This window comes from Chiloscyllium punctatum, chromosome 20, assembly GCF_047496795.1.
Source record: "Chiloscyllium punctatum isolate Juve2018m chromosome 20, sChiPun1.3, whole genome shotgun sequence".
Lineage (NCBI taxonomy): Eukaryota > Metazoa > Chordata > Chondrichthyes > Orectolobiformes > Hemiscylliidae > Chiloscyllium > Chiloscyllium punctatum.
Genome location: NC_092758.1, coordinates 35,411,165 through 35,428,517, shown reverse-complemented (window position 1 = coordinate 35,428,517; position 17,353 = coordinate 35,411,165). Strand labels below are relative to the sequence as shown.

Genomic DNA, 17,353 nt, shown 5'->3' with positions numbered 1-17,353 from the left:
TTTTCCAGCAATTTCTGTTTTTGTTTCACATGATAACCTTCCTCCATGTCAGTTACCTTCTCTCTCCCCAACACTGTAAGGATTGCTTTCTCCACAGCCAACCCATTTTCACCTATTCACACTTCTTGTTAGCAAATTATCTAGCATTCATCTATCTGCCTATTGTCAGCTCTCTTTTTGCTTCTCTCCTTTTCTCTCTCCATTGCTACCCTGTTATCAGCATAAATGCATTCTTTCCATCTATCGTCTGTTCTGATGATTGGTCATCAGACTCAAAACATTTGTTTTTTTTCTCTCTCTCAATAGACCTGCTGCATTTCTCTAGCACTGTTTTTGACTCAGATTTCCACATCTGCAGTTCTGTATGCTTTGTTTTGTTAAATATCATGAGCATGAAAGGTAAGATTTGGATAGTGGCATGGGGACACCCAGTGGTATGGAGTTGCAAGACACTCAAACTATGATTTGGAGATACCAGTGTCGGACTGGGGTGTACAAAGTTAAAAATCATACAACATCAGGTTATAGTCCAACAGGTTTATTTGGAAGCACTAGCTTTCAGAGCACTGCTCCTTCATCAGGTAGTTGTGGCATATAAGATCGTGAGACACAGAATTTATAGCAAAAATTTACAGTGTAATGTAACTGAAATTGTATATTGAAAAAGACCTGGATTGTTTGTTAAGTCTCTCATCTTTTAGAATGAGCATGTTGGTTTCAGTTCTTTCATATGTCAATCACAGAACTTTCTTTTAGAAGTTACATTCTCAAGTGAACTTTAACAATTGGTGTCATGTCGGCCCAGATAATGCATTTAAGGTGTGAGCTGTCCTGTGTGAGACTGTCTGTCTGTCTGTCTCTCTGTGGCACAATGGTCAGACTGATTCTAAACTAAAAAACAGATTTACAGAATCTTAAATGGAGTAATGCAGTTTTTGAGCAAAATAAAATGTAATTCTGCAAGTACAAATTCACCCCACACTCTTAATGTTTTTGTGTGCATGTCTTTGTGTGTGTGTGTGTGTGTGTGTGGGGGTGGGTGGGGTGGGGTGGGGTCAGGGGGTAGGAGTGTCCATAAGAGAGTGTGTGTGTGAATGTAAAGGGATATAGGTCTGTGAGAGGGTATGTGTGCGAGTGTGTGAGTGCATGAGGGAGAGTCAGCATGAGTGTATGGGTCTGTAGGTATGTGCGTGTGCACGCATGTGTCTGCATGCGTGCACATAGGAGTGTCTGTTTGTGCGTATGTATCTATGCATGTGCATGTGTGTGGTGCAATGGGGTCACCTGTAGTGTGACACAAACCCAAGGCCCTGGTTAAGGCTATGCCAATGGGTACCAAACTTGGCTATCAGCCTCTGCTCAGCCACCTTTTGTTGTTGCCTGTCCCGAAGTTTGCCTTGGAGGGCAGTCACCCAAAAGTCCAAGGGTGAATGTCCCGGACCGCTGAAGTGTTTTCCGACTGGGAGCGAACACTCCTGTCTGTTGATTGTTGTGCAGTGTCTATTCATCCGTTGCCGTAGCCTCTGCTTGGTCTCACCAATGTACAATGCCTCAGAGCATCCTTGCCAGCACTGTAGAAGATAGACAACTTTGGCTGTGTCACATGAATACCTGCCATGTACAAGGTGGGAGGAGTCCCCACGCGTAATAGTGGTATCTGTGTCGACACTCTGACACGTCTTGCATCGTCTACCGTGACAAGGTTGTATGTTGTTGTTCTGAAAGTGGGGAATTTTGCTACAAACAATGATCTGTTTGAGGTTTGGTGGTTGTTTAAAGGCAAGAAGTGGAGGTGTGGGGAAGGTCTTGGCGAGGTGCTCATCCTCACTAATAATGAGTTGCAGGCTGTAAAGAAATTGGCATAGTTTTTTGGTTCCTGGGAAGTACTGGACAACAAAGGATACCCTGTCAGTTGCAGTTTGTGTCTGTCTCCTGAGGAGGTCATTACAATTTCTTGCTGTGGCAGGTGGTTGTGGAGTACACAATTGTAAGACACAGAATTTATTGCAAAAGTTTACAGTGTGATATAACTGAAATTATACATTGAAAAATACCTTGATTGTTTGTTAAGTCTCTCATCTGTTAGAATGACCATATGTGGCACATCGGAACTAGCGGTCAATGAGTTGAGCATCATATCCCATTCTTATGGAGGCAACCTCGAGTACTGCCAGGTGCCCATCAAGTTCCTCATCAATGCAACAGATCCTGTGTTTGTGTACGGCTGGTCCATAGGGATGGCTGTTTTGATATGTTTCGGGTGGAAGCTGAAGAAGGGTAGCATTTTGAGGTGATCTGTGGGTTTGCGGTAGAGTGAGGTGCTGAGATGCCCATCCTTGATGGAGATGTATGCGTCCAAGAAGGAGACAAATAATAGAGAATAGTCCATGGTGAGTCTGTTGGTGGAATGAAACTCATTGATATCGCTGTGTAGTTGTTTCAGTGACTCCTCGCCATAGTTCCAGAGGAAGAAGATGTCGTCAATGTACCTGGCATGTTGGTTGGAGGTCCTGCGTAGAGAAGAAGTCTTGTTCGAACCTGTGCATGAAGATGTTGGCATATTGGGGTGCACATTTGGTCCCCATAGCTGTTCCGTGTGTTTGGATGAAGAACTGGTTGTTAAAGGTGAAAATGTTGTGGTCACTGATAAAGCATATGAGTTATAGAATAGTGCTCAGAGATTGGCAGTTATTAGTGTTGAGTATTGAGGCTGTTGCCACTATGCTGTCATTGTGGGGGGATACAAAGTTAAAAATCACACAACACCAGGTTATAGTCCAACAGGTTTAATTGGAAGCACTAGTTTTTAAGAGCGCAGTTCCTTCATCAGGTGGTTGTTGAGTACACAATTGTAGGACACAGAATTTATAGCAAAAGTTTACAGTGTGATGTAACTGAGATTATACATTGAAAAATACCTTGTTTGTTAAGTCTCTCATCTGTTAGAGTGACCATGTTAGTTTCACTTCTTTCATATGTAAATCATAAAACTTTTTTTAAAAAGTTACATTCTCAAGTTAACTGTAACAATTGGCATCAGCCCAGATAATGTATTGAAGGTGTTAGCCCCCTGTGTGCTGCTGTCTGTGCCATAATGTTTAGATTGATTCTAATCTAAAAAATGAACTAACAGACTCTTGCATGGATTCATGCAAGTTTTGAGCAAAGTAACTCTGCAAGTACAAATTCACCCCACAAACGTATATATGTGTGTGTGTGTGTGTGTGTGTGGGTTGGGGGTTGTGAGTATCTGTGAGAGAAAGTGTATACGTGTGTGTGAGAGTGTAAAGGGGTCTAAGTCTGTGAGAGGGTGCATGTGTGAGTGTGGGGGATGCTGGTGTAGAGTGCTGAAACGGCCATTGTGGCGAGGAACGTTTCGGTTCGACTGGTCTGTAGGTGCTGAGTTTCTGTAAGAAATCTGTAGTGTAAGATTCTGTATATCTGTTTTTTAGATTAGAATCAGTCTGACCATTGTGCCACAGAGAGATAGACAGACAGATAGTCTCACACAGGATAGCACACACCTTAAATGCATTATCTGGGCCGACATGACACCAATTGTTAAAATTCACATGAGAATGTAACTTCTATTAAAAAAGTTCTGCGATTTACATATGAAAGAACTGAAACCAACATGTTCATTCTAAAAGATGAGAGACTTAACAAACAATCCAGGTCTTTTCTAATATATAATTTCAGTTACATCACACTGTAAGCTTTTGCTATAAATTGTGTCTTACGATTTTATACCCCACAACCACTTGATGAAGGACCAGCGCTCCGAAAGCCAGTGCTTCCAACTGAACCTGTTGGACTATAATCAGATGTTGTGCGATTTTTTAACTTCACTTAAACTAGGCCATCTAAACATGAGAACGTAGTGTTTAAGTAAGAAAATAATGCTATTCATCATTAATCAATGTATTGACACTAAAAGATAAAAAGTATATATAAAGCAGATAAAAGGTGCTCAAATCTTTTGAGGTAAAAACATCTTAGAGTAATTCATAGTTAAAGTTTTCAAAATAACAATGTTCCGAACATGAGAAATTAACAGTGGTATAAACCAAGGCTGAATCTTTGTATCTTGGTAGTGACTGGCATGGAAGCATGTTCATCACTGGTCGACAGGCTGGCTCCCTAGCTCCAACTCTTCCCCACTAGCCAACCAGGGGTAGCCAACTGACCTGCTTAAAAATCCAGTACAGACTATTGAGAGAAGGCACTTTCCCTATTGTTTTTCAGGTCCTCAGTCTTTGGAGAACAGTCTGATTACAGGCTCCTAGCAATAGGCTGAAGGGCCAGTAGACAAATAGGTTCTCTTCATTTGCATGGCTTAAGATGTGGCCAACCACTCTCTGGCTGTTAATTGGCCAAATCACAGCCAGATCACTGCCCTACATAATGCTGGTTTCTGAACTTACAGGAATAAATAGTGATATCTTGAAAAGATGTCTTTATTACGGAGGAGGTGGCGCTGGATGTCTTAAAACACAAAGGTATCCAGGACCCAGGACCTGATCAGGTATACCCCAGAACTTTGCGGGAAGCTTGGGAAGTGATTCTTGAGCCCCTTGCTGAGATATTTCTATCATTGATAGCGACAGATGCTGTGCCAGAAGACTGGAATTTGGCTAATGCGTTGCCATTATTTAAGAAAGGTGGTAAGGAAAAGCCAGGGAATTATAGATCGGTGAGCCTGATATCAGTGGTGGGTAAGTTGTTGGAGGGCATTCTGAGAGACAGTATTTGGAAAAGCAAGGACAGATGAGGGATAGTCAACATAGCTTTGTGCATAGGAAATCATGACTCACTAACTTGATTGAGTTTCTTCTAGTGACAAAGAAGATTGGTGAAGGCAGAGTGATGGATGTTGTCTTTTTGGACTTCAGCAAGGTGTTTAACAAGGTTCCACATGATAGACTGGTTAGCAAGGTAGATGAAAATTGAATCACGGGAGAACTAGACATTTAGGTACAAAATTGGCTTGAATAGAGGAGATAGAGGGGGATGAAGGAGAATTGTATTTCGAACTCAACCCTGTAGCCTGTGGTGTGCCACAAGGATCAGTGCTGGAATCACTGCTTTTTTGTCATTTATATAAATTATTTGGATGTGAACACAGGAGGAATGGTAAGTAAGTTTGCAGAGGACACCAAAATTGGTGGTGTAGAGGACATTGAAGCATGTTACCTCAGTACAACCAGACCTGGAACAGATGGACTGAGGACTGGTAGATGGGGCTTAATTTAGACAAATGAGAGGTGCTGCATTTTGAAAAGGCAAATCAGGGCAAGATGTATACACTTAATGGTAGGATTCTGGGAGTGTTGTTGAATAAAGAGACCTTGGGGTTCATAGTTCCTTGAAAATGGAGTCATAGGTATACCAGGTACTGAAGAAAGCATTTGGTACACTTGCCTTTATTGGTCAGTGCACTGAGTATAGAAGTTGGGATGTCATGTTGCAGCTGTAAAGGACATTAGTTAGGCCACTTTTGGAATACTACATTCAATTCTGTTCTCCCCTGCTGTAGGAAAAATGGTATTAAACGTGGAAGGGTTCAGAACAGATTTAGAAGGATGTTGCCAGGGTTGGAGGGTTTAAGCTATAAGGTGAATCTGAATAGGCTGGGGCTGTTTTGCCTGGAGCATCGGAGGTTGAGGTGTGAGCTTATAGAGGTTTATAAAATCATGAAGGGCATAGATAGGGTGAATAGCCAAGTCCTTTCCACAGGGTAACGGAGTCTAAAACTAGAGGGCGTAGGTTTAAGTCGAGAGGGGAAAGATTTCAGAGGGACCTAAGGGCAACATTTTCATACAGAGTGTAGTGAGTGCATGGAATGTGCTGCCAGAGGAAGCGGTGGAGCCTAGTTCAATACAACATTTAAAATGCATCTGAATTGGTCCATGAATAGGAAGGGTTTAGAGGGATATGGGCCAAATGCTGGCAAAAGGGACTAGATTAAATGGAAGATATCTGAACAGCATGGATGTGTTGGAACAAAGGGTTCATTTCCATACAGTAACATTCAATGACTCTGTAATTCTCATTTACCTGTGACCAAAGGGTTCTGAAGTCCACAGGAAAAAAAATCTATGTTACAGATATAGCACCTACACACCCCACTTACCCATACTGCACTCACGCTCAGAGTCATACAGCACAAAAACAGAGTCAGTCCAACCAGACCATGCTGACCATAATCCCAAATTCAACTAGTCCCACCTGCCTGCACTTGGCTCATCTCCCTCCAAACATTGCTTATTCAAGTACTTATTGAAGTGTCTTTTAAACATTGTAACTTTACCCACAGCCACCAGTTCCTCTGGAAATTCATTCCACACATGAACCAGTCTCTATGTAAAATAATTGCCCTCATGCCTTTTTTCTAAAAAAAATCTTTCTCCTCTCACCTTAAAAATATGCCCCCTAGCCTTGAAATCCCTTACCCTAGGGAAAAGACACCTAGCATGCCCCTCATCTGTATCCCTCATTATTTTATAAATCTCTATAAAGTCACCCCTCAACCTTTTACACTCTTTGTAACTCAAACTCTCCATTCCAAGCAACATCTGAGTAAACCCCTTCTGAACCCCGTCCAGCTTGATTTCCTTCCTATAACAGGACAACCAGACTTGAGAAGTGGCCTCACCAACATCCTGTACAACCTCAACATGACGTCCCCAACTCCTATATAAAGATGTGAGCAATGAAAGCAAGCATGCTAAATGCCTTCTTAAACATCCTCTCTATATATAATGCAAACTTCAAAGACTTATATACCTGAACCTCTAGGTCTCTCTGTTCTACAACATCCCAAGGCCTTACTCTTAATTGTACAAGTCCTGCCCTTGTTTGTTTTACCAAACCTTGCATTTATCAAAATTAAACTCCATCTGCCACTCCTCAGTTTATTGACCCAATTGATTAAGATCACTTTGTAATCTTAGATAACCTTCTTCACCGTCTGCAATACTGCTCGCTCTCACCCACCCACATACACCATATTCACACTTGCTCTTACCCAACCACACTCACATAAACATCCCATAGTCTCTTGCACTCTCAGCCCCAACCCTAGTCACTCACCCATACCTAGGAGATTTGGTGACTAATATTGCTGATGAATGGCTATGAAGTTGCCAATGCTTGCTTATTCTTGTACATTCTAATGCTCCTGCTGTCTCAGGTGGTGCCGTTGCTGGAACCACCATTCCTCATGACTTGCACATCTTCCACTCTCCCCAGTCACCCTGAACGGTGGCCTCTCATTCTCATTCCACTCCCAATCCCCAAAGCATGTAGCCCGACTCTCATTCTTACTTCCATCATGTCCCTGCTCTCCAAGACAGTATCTCCCTGAAAGCCTCTCCCAGCCCCCATCCAACAGACTCACCTCCACGTTTCTGGGTCTTAGCCTAAGTGAAGCTATGTGAACTGCTCCTCCAATCACAGACTGTTTTCCTCCTGCATTTTCTTTTGATGGTCGGTTCACTAGTAAGCCAAAAGAAAAAAAAAGGCCTCCAATTGGAGGAGCAGTTTCTTTCAAAAACTTCCAGTTACACATTTACAAATATTTTGAACAAAGCCTTATTGGGCCCACAGGTCAATTAAAAGACAAGCCTACGTTGAAAGCAACCAAGGCTACCATTCTTTCAATCTACTTTGATAATGTCATCTTAATGTACATCAATCAAACAAAAGTCAAGGGGATGAAGTGACCAATATACTAACTGCCACTCAAAGTGATGGAGCATTGATTCTTATCTGCTATAAACATCAGAGAGAAAAAAACTATACTTACGTATTGAAGCCCAATCTCTATTATGGTGTGATAAGGACACTTAAAAAAAGGTAGTACACTTTTATAGAGACATAGCATTGTAATGGCTTCCTGTCCCCTCAGGGAGGTACCTGTAGAGGTCTATAGACAATGAGGATTAAATTTGCTATCACACCTTTTGCATCACTTCATCCTCAAAATGACTTTAAAAAAGATGATAAAATGTAAAGAAAAATCTTAAATCACAAGAGACTCTTCATTCTTCTTTTGAGTCTTCTGCCCAAAAATGGACCTATAGCACAAAAAGCTCTGCCGCAGGGAAGACAAAGACGTCAAGTCCTGAATCCACCTTAGCCAGAATGAAACTTACTGCTGTTGATAACAGTCTGATCCACAGTGTCCATTCACCCAACTGAGACAACTGGCCCCACTCCATTTCAGGAGTGAGGATTGCATTAACACATGTTTGCTGTGGCCTGGACCTAGAGAGAATAATGCTAGAGACTTCAATTTTCTTCTATTACGCGGATGACCAGGGATCTCTTCTTAGAGTCAGACAGCACAGAAAAGACCCTTCAGTCCAATTCATCTGCACCCACCAGACACCCCAATATGACTTAGTCCTATTTACCAGCATCTGGCCGACATCCTTCCAAACTCTTCCTATTAATGTATCCATCCAAATGTCTTTTAAATGATGTAAGACATAAATGTTTTCATCAGATAAACATGAAACTGAAATTCAAACAAATATTACACAATACACTTTGAAAGTGAAACAACTGCAGAGACCAGAATCCTATCACCACCTTTATTTACCTGTTCACAGTACACTCAGTGTAGCCAGCCAGCTTGGAGTCAGTTGCCTGGACTGTTGCTATATTCCCTGTTTTTTAAAATTTTATTGACCAGTACAAATTACAAACAAACAGTTAACACGAACAGCCATATACAAGAAGAGGAGAAAGTGAGGACTGCAGATGCTGGAGATCAAAGTCGAGAGTGTTGCTGGAAAAGCACAGCAGGTCAGGCAGCAGCCAAGGAGCAGGCAAATTGACGATTCCTGATGGAGGGCTTATGCCTAAAACGTCAATTCTCCTGCTCCCCGGATGTTGCCTGATCTGCTGTGCTTCTCCAACAACACAGTCTCGACCCCATATACAAGAAACAGCAATTTACAGGAGAAAGGAATGGCAAAGCTAGACCTCAACTGTCCTCCCCACCGTACAACCAGTTCACAGGGAAATGAGGTAACCTTGAATTCCCACCTTACATTATCAAGGGGGAAATAGTGAACTCAATCACATACAGTCTGATAAACTGAACAATAAAACAGTGCATATAACCCAGTAACCCAGCAGACCACCCATTCCTCCCACCTTCAGGCCAATCAAAGCCAACCCACCCTTATGCCCCTTCTGACTCTCATTCTGCCCGATGCCCCTTCCGGCTCTTGGCCCACCCTGAGACAATCCCCTGTTTATGTTGGTCAGCCAGGGCTTCCTTTTTTGTTCTTTTTCTTTCTCCTGTTTTATTTTTTTCTGTTTAATTTTTTTTTCCCCAGCACCCGTGTGCGTGTGCAGGTATGAGACACAGTGAAAGACACAAGGTGCACGAATCTTTATTCAAATTTCCACCACCAGGAAGAAAGGAAACACCCGAGTGGCCAGTGACAAGCAGTGCCCTTCACATCAAAGGGCAATGCTGTGTGATCAAACAGTGAAGGAGAGGGCAGGGATCAAATCAAAATAGAGTCGGAGAGGGAAATAATGCACTCCACTCCCTGTGGCAGGGCTTCCTTATTAGCCCAGATTAACGACTCCAATCAAGGATCTCATGGTCAACAAGATCCACCTGGTTCCAGCTACTACAGAAGGCCAACTCTCAACATTCATGGAGGAAGAGTACAGATTAGAGTAAAATGGCCTGCATTCTAGCATTTTAATGGAAGTAACAGTTGAAGTAATGGATGCATTGGTTATAATATTCCAAAATTCTCCAGATTTTGGAAAAATTCCAGGGGATTAGAAAAATACTAATGTAACATCCTTTTTTTAAAACGAGGGAGGCAGAAAGCAGGAACTTACAGACCAGTTAGTTTAACGTCTAGTGATTGGGAAATTGTTGGACTCAATGAGTAAAGTTGTAGTAATTGGTACATTTCAAAATCCAAAACGCAATCCACAGTCAGCCCGATTTTATAGAAGATACAAATGTTTTACTAATTGATGAGAGTCCTTCAAAGTTGTGATAATCAAGGTGGATAATTGCTGTAGATGTAGTATATGTAGATTTCACAAAGTGCCACACAAAGGTCAACAACGTAAGATCATAAAAAGGTTTAGAGTAATATATTAGCTTGGACAGAGACTGGCTAACTATCAGAAAGCAGAGTCAAAATAAATGGGTCTTTTTTCTGGTTGGCAAGCTGTAATAATGAGATGCCACAATGTTGGGTCTTTGGGCTCCAGCTATTTATAATGTATGTTGGTGACTTGGATGCAGAGATAGAACGAACTATAGCCATATTTGCAGATTACATTAAAATAGACAAGAAACACATGAAAAGAATTTGTAAATGGATAGGTTAGGTGAATGGGCCAAAGTTTGGCAGCTTGAGCTTAGCCATTTTGTTTGGAAGAATAAAAGGGCAAGTTAGTATTTAAACAGAGGGAAACTTCAAAATGCCTTGGTGGACAGGGATTTCAGTGTCCTTGTGCATGAATCGCAGAAACTGCAGAAATAATGCAGGTACAACAGTAATAAGGAAAGAAAATTAAATTTTGGCATGTATTGCTGAAGGAATGGAGCATAGAATTAGAGAAACAATGTTGCAACCTGGAATACTGTATATAGTTTTGGTCCCCTTTCTGGAAGGCAAATGCAATGGTATTTGAGGCAGTTCAGAGAAAGCTCACTAGATTAATTGGAGATGAAAAGCTTGTTTTATGAATAGGTTAGGCCAACACTTGCCAGAGTTTAAAAGAGAGAGAGAGAGAGAGAGGTGTTTCATTTATGTAAGATGCTAAAGGGGATTGACATAGAGCTGATGTTTCCCTTTGTGAAGCAATCTAGAATGAAAGTTCATTCTTTTAGGTTAAGGGGTCTCAAATCTAAAACAATGATGAAAGAGGTATTATCTGCTTTTGGCAAATATCAGAGAGAGATTTAGGGGATATAATTGACCTTTTTGGCCATGTTGGGAATACAACATCTTTCACCATCAAGCCCTAACGTGAGACTGAAACCCAAAATTTCTGTTCAGAGGCGGGGATACTATCCACTGTAGTACAAGATCATCGGTCTTAGCCTATCTACGCCAAGGTAAATCAATGTATGCTTATTATAGTTAAAAATCACACAATACCAGGTTATAGTCCAATAGGTTTATTTGGAAGCACTAGCTTTTGGAGCGCCACTCCTTCACCAGCTGGTTTTTTAAACTTTGTCCACCCCAGTCCAACACCAGCATCTCCAAGTTATAGAGTAGAAGGACACCATTTGGCCCATTGTGCCTGCATCAGTTCTCCGAATGAACATTTCACAGAGTGCCATTGTCTTGCTATTGCTGCACAAACCTGTACATAGTGTAGATCATTCATTAGAGCTGAAAATGTGTTGCTGGAAAAGTGCAGGTCAGGCAGCATCCAAGGAACAGGAGAATCGACGTTTTGGGCATAAGCCCATCTTCGGGATCATTCATTAGGACAGTATCCCAACCAACAGGTGGGGAACGGATGTTTGAAGAAAAGCCTTTCATTTAAATTTTTAAAAAGTTTTATTTGTTATAAATATTTACAAAGCAGTGAATACAAGATATTTTTAAGCAGAATAAAGCAACAAGGACATCATTGAATGTTTCAGAAATAACTATATAGCACTTGGTGAGTGCTAAATGTCAGTTTTGTCCATTAGATGACAATCAAGCAGACAGACATTATACTGCTCTTCATATGATCACAATGTTTTGATTTATACAATTCACCATATATATGCTATACATATTCCTTTAGTGTTATATTTTTAAAAAGGCCTCTATTGCTAATTCCTTTCAGTCTTTAATATAGGTGAACAATTATCATAAATACAATCTGATCATTCTCCTGTTATCTCTTAAAGGCAATGTCATGACAGACTCTGCATCCTAAAAAAAGTCAGGAAATCAAAGTGTAAAGTTAAATTATGGTTATCACATAACATGGTTGAACAACTCATGAAATACACTAAAAGTCTGAAAAGGTTCAAATGACTTATGCAAACTGCATCCTCCCCATTATACGGCATTGTTCGAGCTAATGAGCAGACTGACACTGAAAAAGTAATAAATTATGTGAAGTAAATTAAATGCCACCAATACAACTAAAGCAACATAATAGGCAAGAATATATTCTAAAGGCTCTATTATAATCCCTGGCATCTTTCATCAGTTTCCTGACATACAAGCTTCAATGTTGTTTATGTTAAGAAGCTTCATTTTAAAAAAAAATTGAATCCACTAGTGAAGGGAGACCAGCAGGACTATTATTACTCATTTACAACTGGAAATAAATGGTTAATTATTTACTATAATAAGGCTAAATTCTAATGTGTTTATTAGGTCCCAGAGCAAAAACTGTGTAGATAACAAACAGTATGGACCATGAAGATCGAAAGTAACAAAAAAAACTGAGACAAGAAAAGTAGGCTAATTAGGAATTTCTGATGTTCAGCACATCAAACAAAGAAGAATAATCTTAAATGAGTGTTCGTGGTTGCTAAGCAGCTGTAAGTATCCTGGAGGTCATGGAAAGGACATAGCATTATGAAAAGCCAAATCTGTTAACCATTCCTTAGCATTTTATTTCACCAGTTGGTGGGGTTGATATGATTTTATGGCAATTGTCAAATATTTTGTTTGGACAGTTACCACAAGTAGCTTGTTTCCCAATGAGAATTCTTTGAAATGAAGTGTTTGATTAAGAAAAGGTAAGAGCCAAGGAGGAAGGTCTGGCTCCATGGATGTTCTAATACAGCTAATGCACATATATATTTGAATTAGCAAATGGACAGAGACATGCCTAACATTGACAGGGAATAGGTTTGGGGTTGATATTCCTCATGGTAAAAGGAAAACCAGCTTTGTCAGCTGACACTCCGAGAATGACATCTACTCAAGATCAAGATTTTCTGACCTGGGTCTTCATGTGACAGAATTGGCTGATTCCCAGCAACAGATTTTTGGTGAACTAACGTACACACACACACACACACACACACACACACAAACACACACACATTAGTATCAAGATGATCTACAGGTGTCTTTGGTATCTGAACCTTTCTTAGATACACTCTAATGACAGTTTGATGCACTTTCAATGGTACTGCAAGAATGAGATTTGCAGGGTTCCTAACTGAATGAAACCAAACTGTCAATAATTTCTTGATTTATTTATTGGCAATGACCATGGGAACTATCTTGGCAGTGGCTGCTTCACAGACAGCCCAGCTCTGCTTTAAGGACATTTTAAACTACTACATAGCATAGAATAGCATATTTAGTAATATAAATGGGCTGAAGGTTATGCGGGGATGTAACTGGGGTGTTCAAAATGAAGAACAATTTTGATAGAGTGAATGAGAAGGGAACTTTTTTTTCTGGCAGGAGGATCAATAACAAAGGAAATCAGATTTAAGCCAACCAACAAAGAATTCAAGTAAAATCAGGAGATTTTTTTCTAATCAGCAAACTTTTATGCCCCACAATTCACCAATGTTCCACCTCAAAGTACTTCACACAACATCACTTGACACTTAAATATTCATCAAATTGAGTATTGTGTACTTACCTTCTCAGACAAGCCAGCCCTTTGGGCATCCTTAGGTTTTGCTCATCTCTTTAGTCCTTTGCCTCTTCAGTCTTGACAAAGACTACAAATTATTTCAGACTTTTAAAAAAATGCAATTATTTGTCCCAATCTCTTTAGTCTCCACTCTCAGCATTGTAATGTATATTACAATATCAGAACCTGCACCCGTAACTATATTAATAAGATGACTCAGGAAAACCTGGTGTAACTAAGCACACTTCCATCTCAGTCTAACTAACCCTACTGAGAATTGTTCTTGCACAAACTGCGACAGAAGGAAAAAAACCTACATCATCAATATCGGATCTTGGTCAACCTATTACGAGCTTGTCTTACTTTTTCAAGCCACCTTTTTATACCAGTTGTCACTTTTCATCTGCCTGACAGCACATGTGACACAAAGTCACACTATCTAGGATGAAACTCAAGTGCTCCCAGATGTTACTCGAGACAGGCAAACCTAAGTTAGGCTTCTTTGTTAGGGCAAGATGTCCTAATCACTTTTCTTATAATAGTCACTATCTGAAATGCCAAATCAATATTGCACATTTAGTCTGCAAGACAACTCTGCTTCTTGTGTTGCACCTGGGATTTTGGGTATTAGAATTTTTAAAACTCGTACATTGGCAATTTAAAAATGTATTTGCCTTACATCCCAAGTGATTGGTGCAAAAATATCCTCAGACAGGAAGTGAAATTGATCTTTGGCAGTAACGTAAACATACATTTTACACCCAATACAAATTTCTATGTTATTTGCCCAAGCTTTGCAAATGCCTCTTTTTTTATGCAACTGCTAAATATCAGTTACATCCCCAATTAAAAGAACTCTGTGATCTTTGCAATTTTTATGTTTTTAGAGGAGTTTACAAAGTTAATACAGAAGTTTCAGAAGCTCCAAATTATACCTATGTAGACTCACTGTAGAAAGAAATACCAATTATTCTTTCAAAACAACAAAATACAAGTATTACACACCATAACAATTGTTGCTCAATGGTCGGGTTTGCTATTATAAAGAGTATGACTGAAAAAATTGCTCTCCCCTTTTGTATCACTGATGCTTGCAAGCACCATCGAAACTGGCAAGGAGACTATTGACTAAGGAATGGACCCCATCTACAGACCACTACAGCACAAAACCGGAAATAGAACCACCCACCTTGACAGACAGAACCATATAAACTTTGTGCAGTTCACGACAACAGTGCTTCATCTGGAGGCTACACAGCACTGATGAAGTCATCTTGCAGGGGCACGAAATGATTGCAGAAAAATCAACTGGTTCAGCTGAACGACCAACCACTTCAACCACAACATAAGCTACAGATCCTCACAGAAACTTTAAATATGTTAACGGTTAGAGAAAAAAAAATGGGTGTGCCAGAGATTACACACCAACAATTTCAGTGAAGATGCAAAAAGAAAATGGTGACTGGGTAGAAAAAGAATAAATAAATATAGATTAACTCTAATCTAGTAGAGTCCAGTCAAAAATTAAAATAGTGAGCAGTTTTGAAAGCAAAGAAAATGATTACAGTTCAAGTTCCAAAGGAAAAAGACAACAAGAAAATAGAAATTTCTATGGTAGTTTGGTATGATCAGGCTGAAAACAGATGCTGGACATCTGCTCAGAGAGGTCAGCTGATAAAGCTTTTCATGCCAGCTATTAGTTTACAACAGCAAACAGTATTAGCTCTCTCTCAAAAAGTGTCTTTTCCCCCTCAAAAAAGGATAGCTAAAGACCTTAGCTTGGCACTTTCCCTTCGTAGTACAGTCAACATCAGGATCCTAAGTGATAAAGAAGCAAACATGCAAAACTGAATTCCAATTGTCTGTGAACATATCAGGCAACTATCAACTATTTTAATAAAAGCTATAAACTTTTACTCACCAACACGCAGTTGAAGTGACAATGTATGAGAAAGTTACGATTACAATTTTTCTTTCAATTTTGGAAAGGGGTGCAGATGGAGGAGAAATCAGAGGATTTCTCAAAAATAAACTAGTACAATGTAGATGACTAGCTTATTACAAGGGTCTAATTTGAAACATTTAAAAAAATATACCATTTCAAATGAGAAAATTGTAAATTACTGCATTTCTTGCGAATATATATTTAAATTCCATTCAAGAAATATTCAAACACTGGAGTAGGGGACAAGTGTCTGATTACTTACAGACCAGTAACTTGGAGGATAGATTTAATTAGAATTTAATTAATTAAAAGTTTTTAATTTTTAGATCAATAAGTATTTTAAAAATTAATCCATCTTCATCTGAAGGCTGCCTAACCAGATTAACAGCTTGTTAAGATTAGATTAGATTAGATTACTTACAGTGTGGAAACAGGCCCTTCGGCCCAACAAGTCCACACCGCCCTGCCGAAGCGTAACCCACCCATACCCCTACATCTACATTTACCCCTTACCTAACACTATGGGCAATTTAGCATGGCCAATTCACCTGGCCTGCACATCTTTGTGACTGTGGGAGGAAACCGGAGCACCCGGAGGAAACCCACGCAGACACGGGGAGAACGTGCAAACTCCACACAGTCAGTCGCCTGAGGCGGGAATTGAACCCGGGTCTCAGGCGCTGTGAGGCAGCAGTGCTAACCACTGTGCCACCGTGCCGCCCACGCAGAGGTACAGAAGGTCACAGCCAGATGCAACCACATCTCTATGTCCCACCCATGCTGCCACCTCTGTCAAAATGACCTAATGTCATAAAGAGCATGACATTTCGTACTTGCCTCCTCAAAGACATTAGTTTCATGGCTAAATGAATTAATCAAGGAATTCTCCAATAAAAGAGCTTTCAAAACAAAAAAAATTAATAATAATAATCATGCTTTCCAACTTTTACAAAAAGTATTTGTCAAAATATGAAACAGTTTTTCATGTAACTGTACTGGTCAAAATATGTCCCTTACAAACAAGTGTTCTGATGAGCCAGTTGTATATACATTACATGTAACAGGAAAGTTGAAGCATGCCATTCGTCAACATATATCCAAGTGTGAGAAATACAATTAAAGTTTCTTCATAGTTAATGATCTTCGGCACTGTAGCAGCATCTGGTGGTAGACACCTATTAACGTCCAGAAAATACAGTATCCATGTTATCGACAAATTACCTGTCTGCCAATACAAAACTTGAGCAAGAGTTTTTGTTACTCGGATAAATGCTCTAAGCTTCCTTATATATTTTCAGAATTTAAGTTCTAAATATTAAATCACTTTCAGATACAGATCTCTTACAAGTCTAGTTAGGAAATGTCTGCAAATACTTCTGGATAAATTGGTTTATTATGATACAGAAAACGCAGATTTCTGATTTGGAAACAGAGTTGTTGGATATATAAAACCAGTCCAAGGCATGTTCTTGACCGTTGAAAATGTTTCACTTGACAGATTGGTGACAATAGGCAGCTGCAAGGGATGTCACAATAATGTGATTAAACTTTAAAGATGCATACATGGAATACTTTAGATGAAAACATCAGTGTTACCATTACAGCAGTACATGTTTAATAAATGTGAGAACCTGCCTTTCTAGGGACGATTCATGGAGTTGTCAATCAACCCTAGTTGTCAATCAAACCTTTTGCATGTCCAATTGTGATTATGTAGAAGCGTTAAAGTACAGTGCTTAACTCTCTGGTTGTTGAGTTTTCCTTCGGTCTTGCCTTTGCCTGTTAAACACTAATAGAGAG

General features: G+C 39.9%; 1 protein-coding gene across 2 annotated transcripts in view; it reads right to left on the bottom strand.

Annotated features, from left to right (window-relative positions):
* Window positions 1-11,593: 11,593 nt before the first annotated feature.
* Window positions 11,594-17,353, bottom strand: part of c20h5orf24 (chromosome 20 C5orf24 homolog) — a 38,287-nt gene continuing 32,527 nt past the window's right edge. Inside the window, exons 4-5 of one of the 2 annotated variants that reach the window (XR_011963474.1) lie at window positions 17,189-17,342; window positions 11,594-17,069 (exon numbers count right to left, since the gene is read on the bottom strand). Coding sequence is in view for 1 of the 2 variants with exons in the window: in XM_072590679.1 (XP_072446780.1) it covers window positions 17,290-17,342 (53 nt within the window). In the remaining variant the exon portion in view is untranslated. Of the gene's footprint in view, window positions 17,343-17,353 lie in introns of both variants that reach the window. The other variant, XM_072590679.1, reaches the window with a different exon arrangement.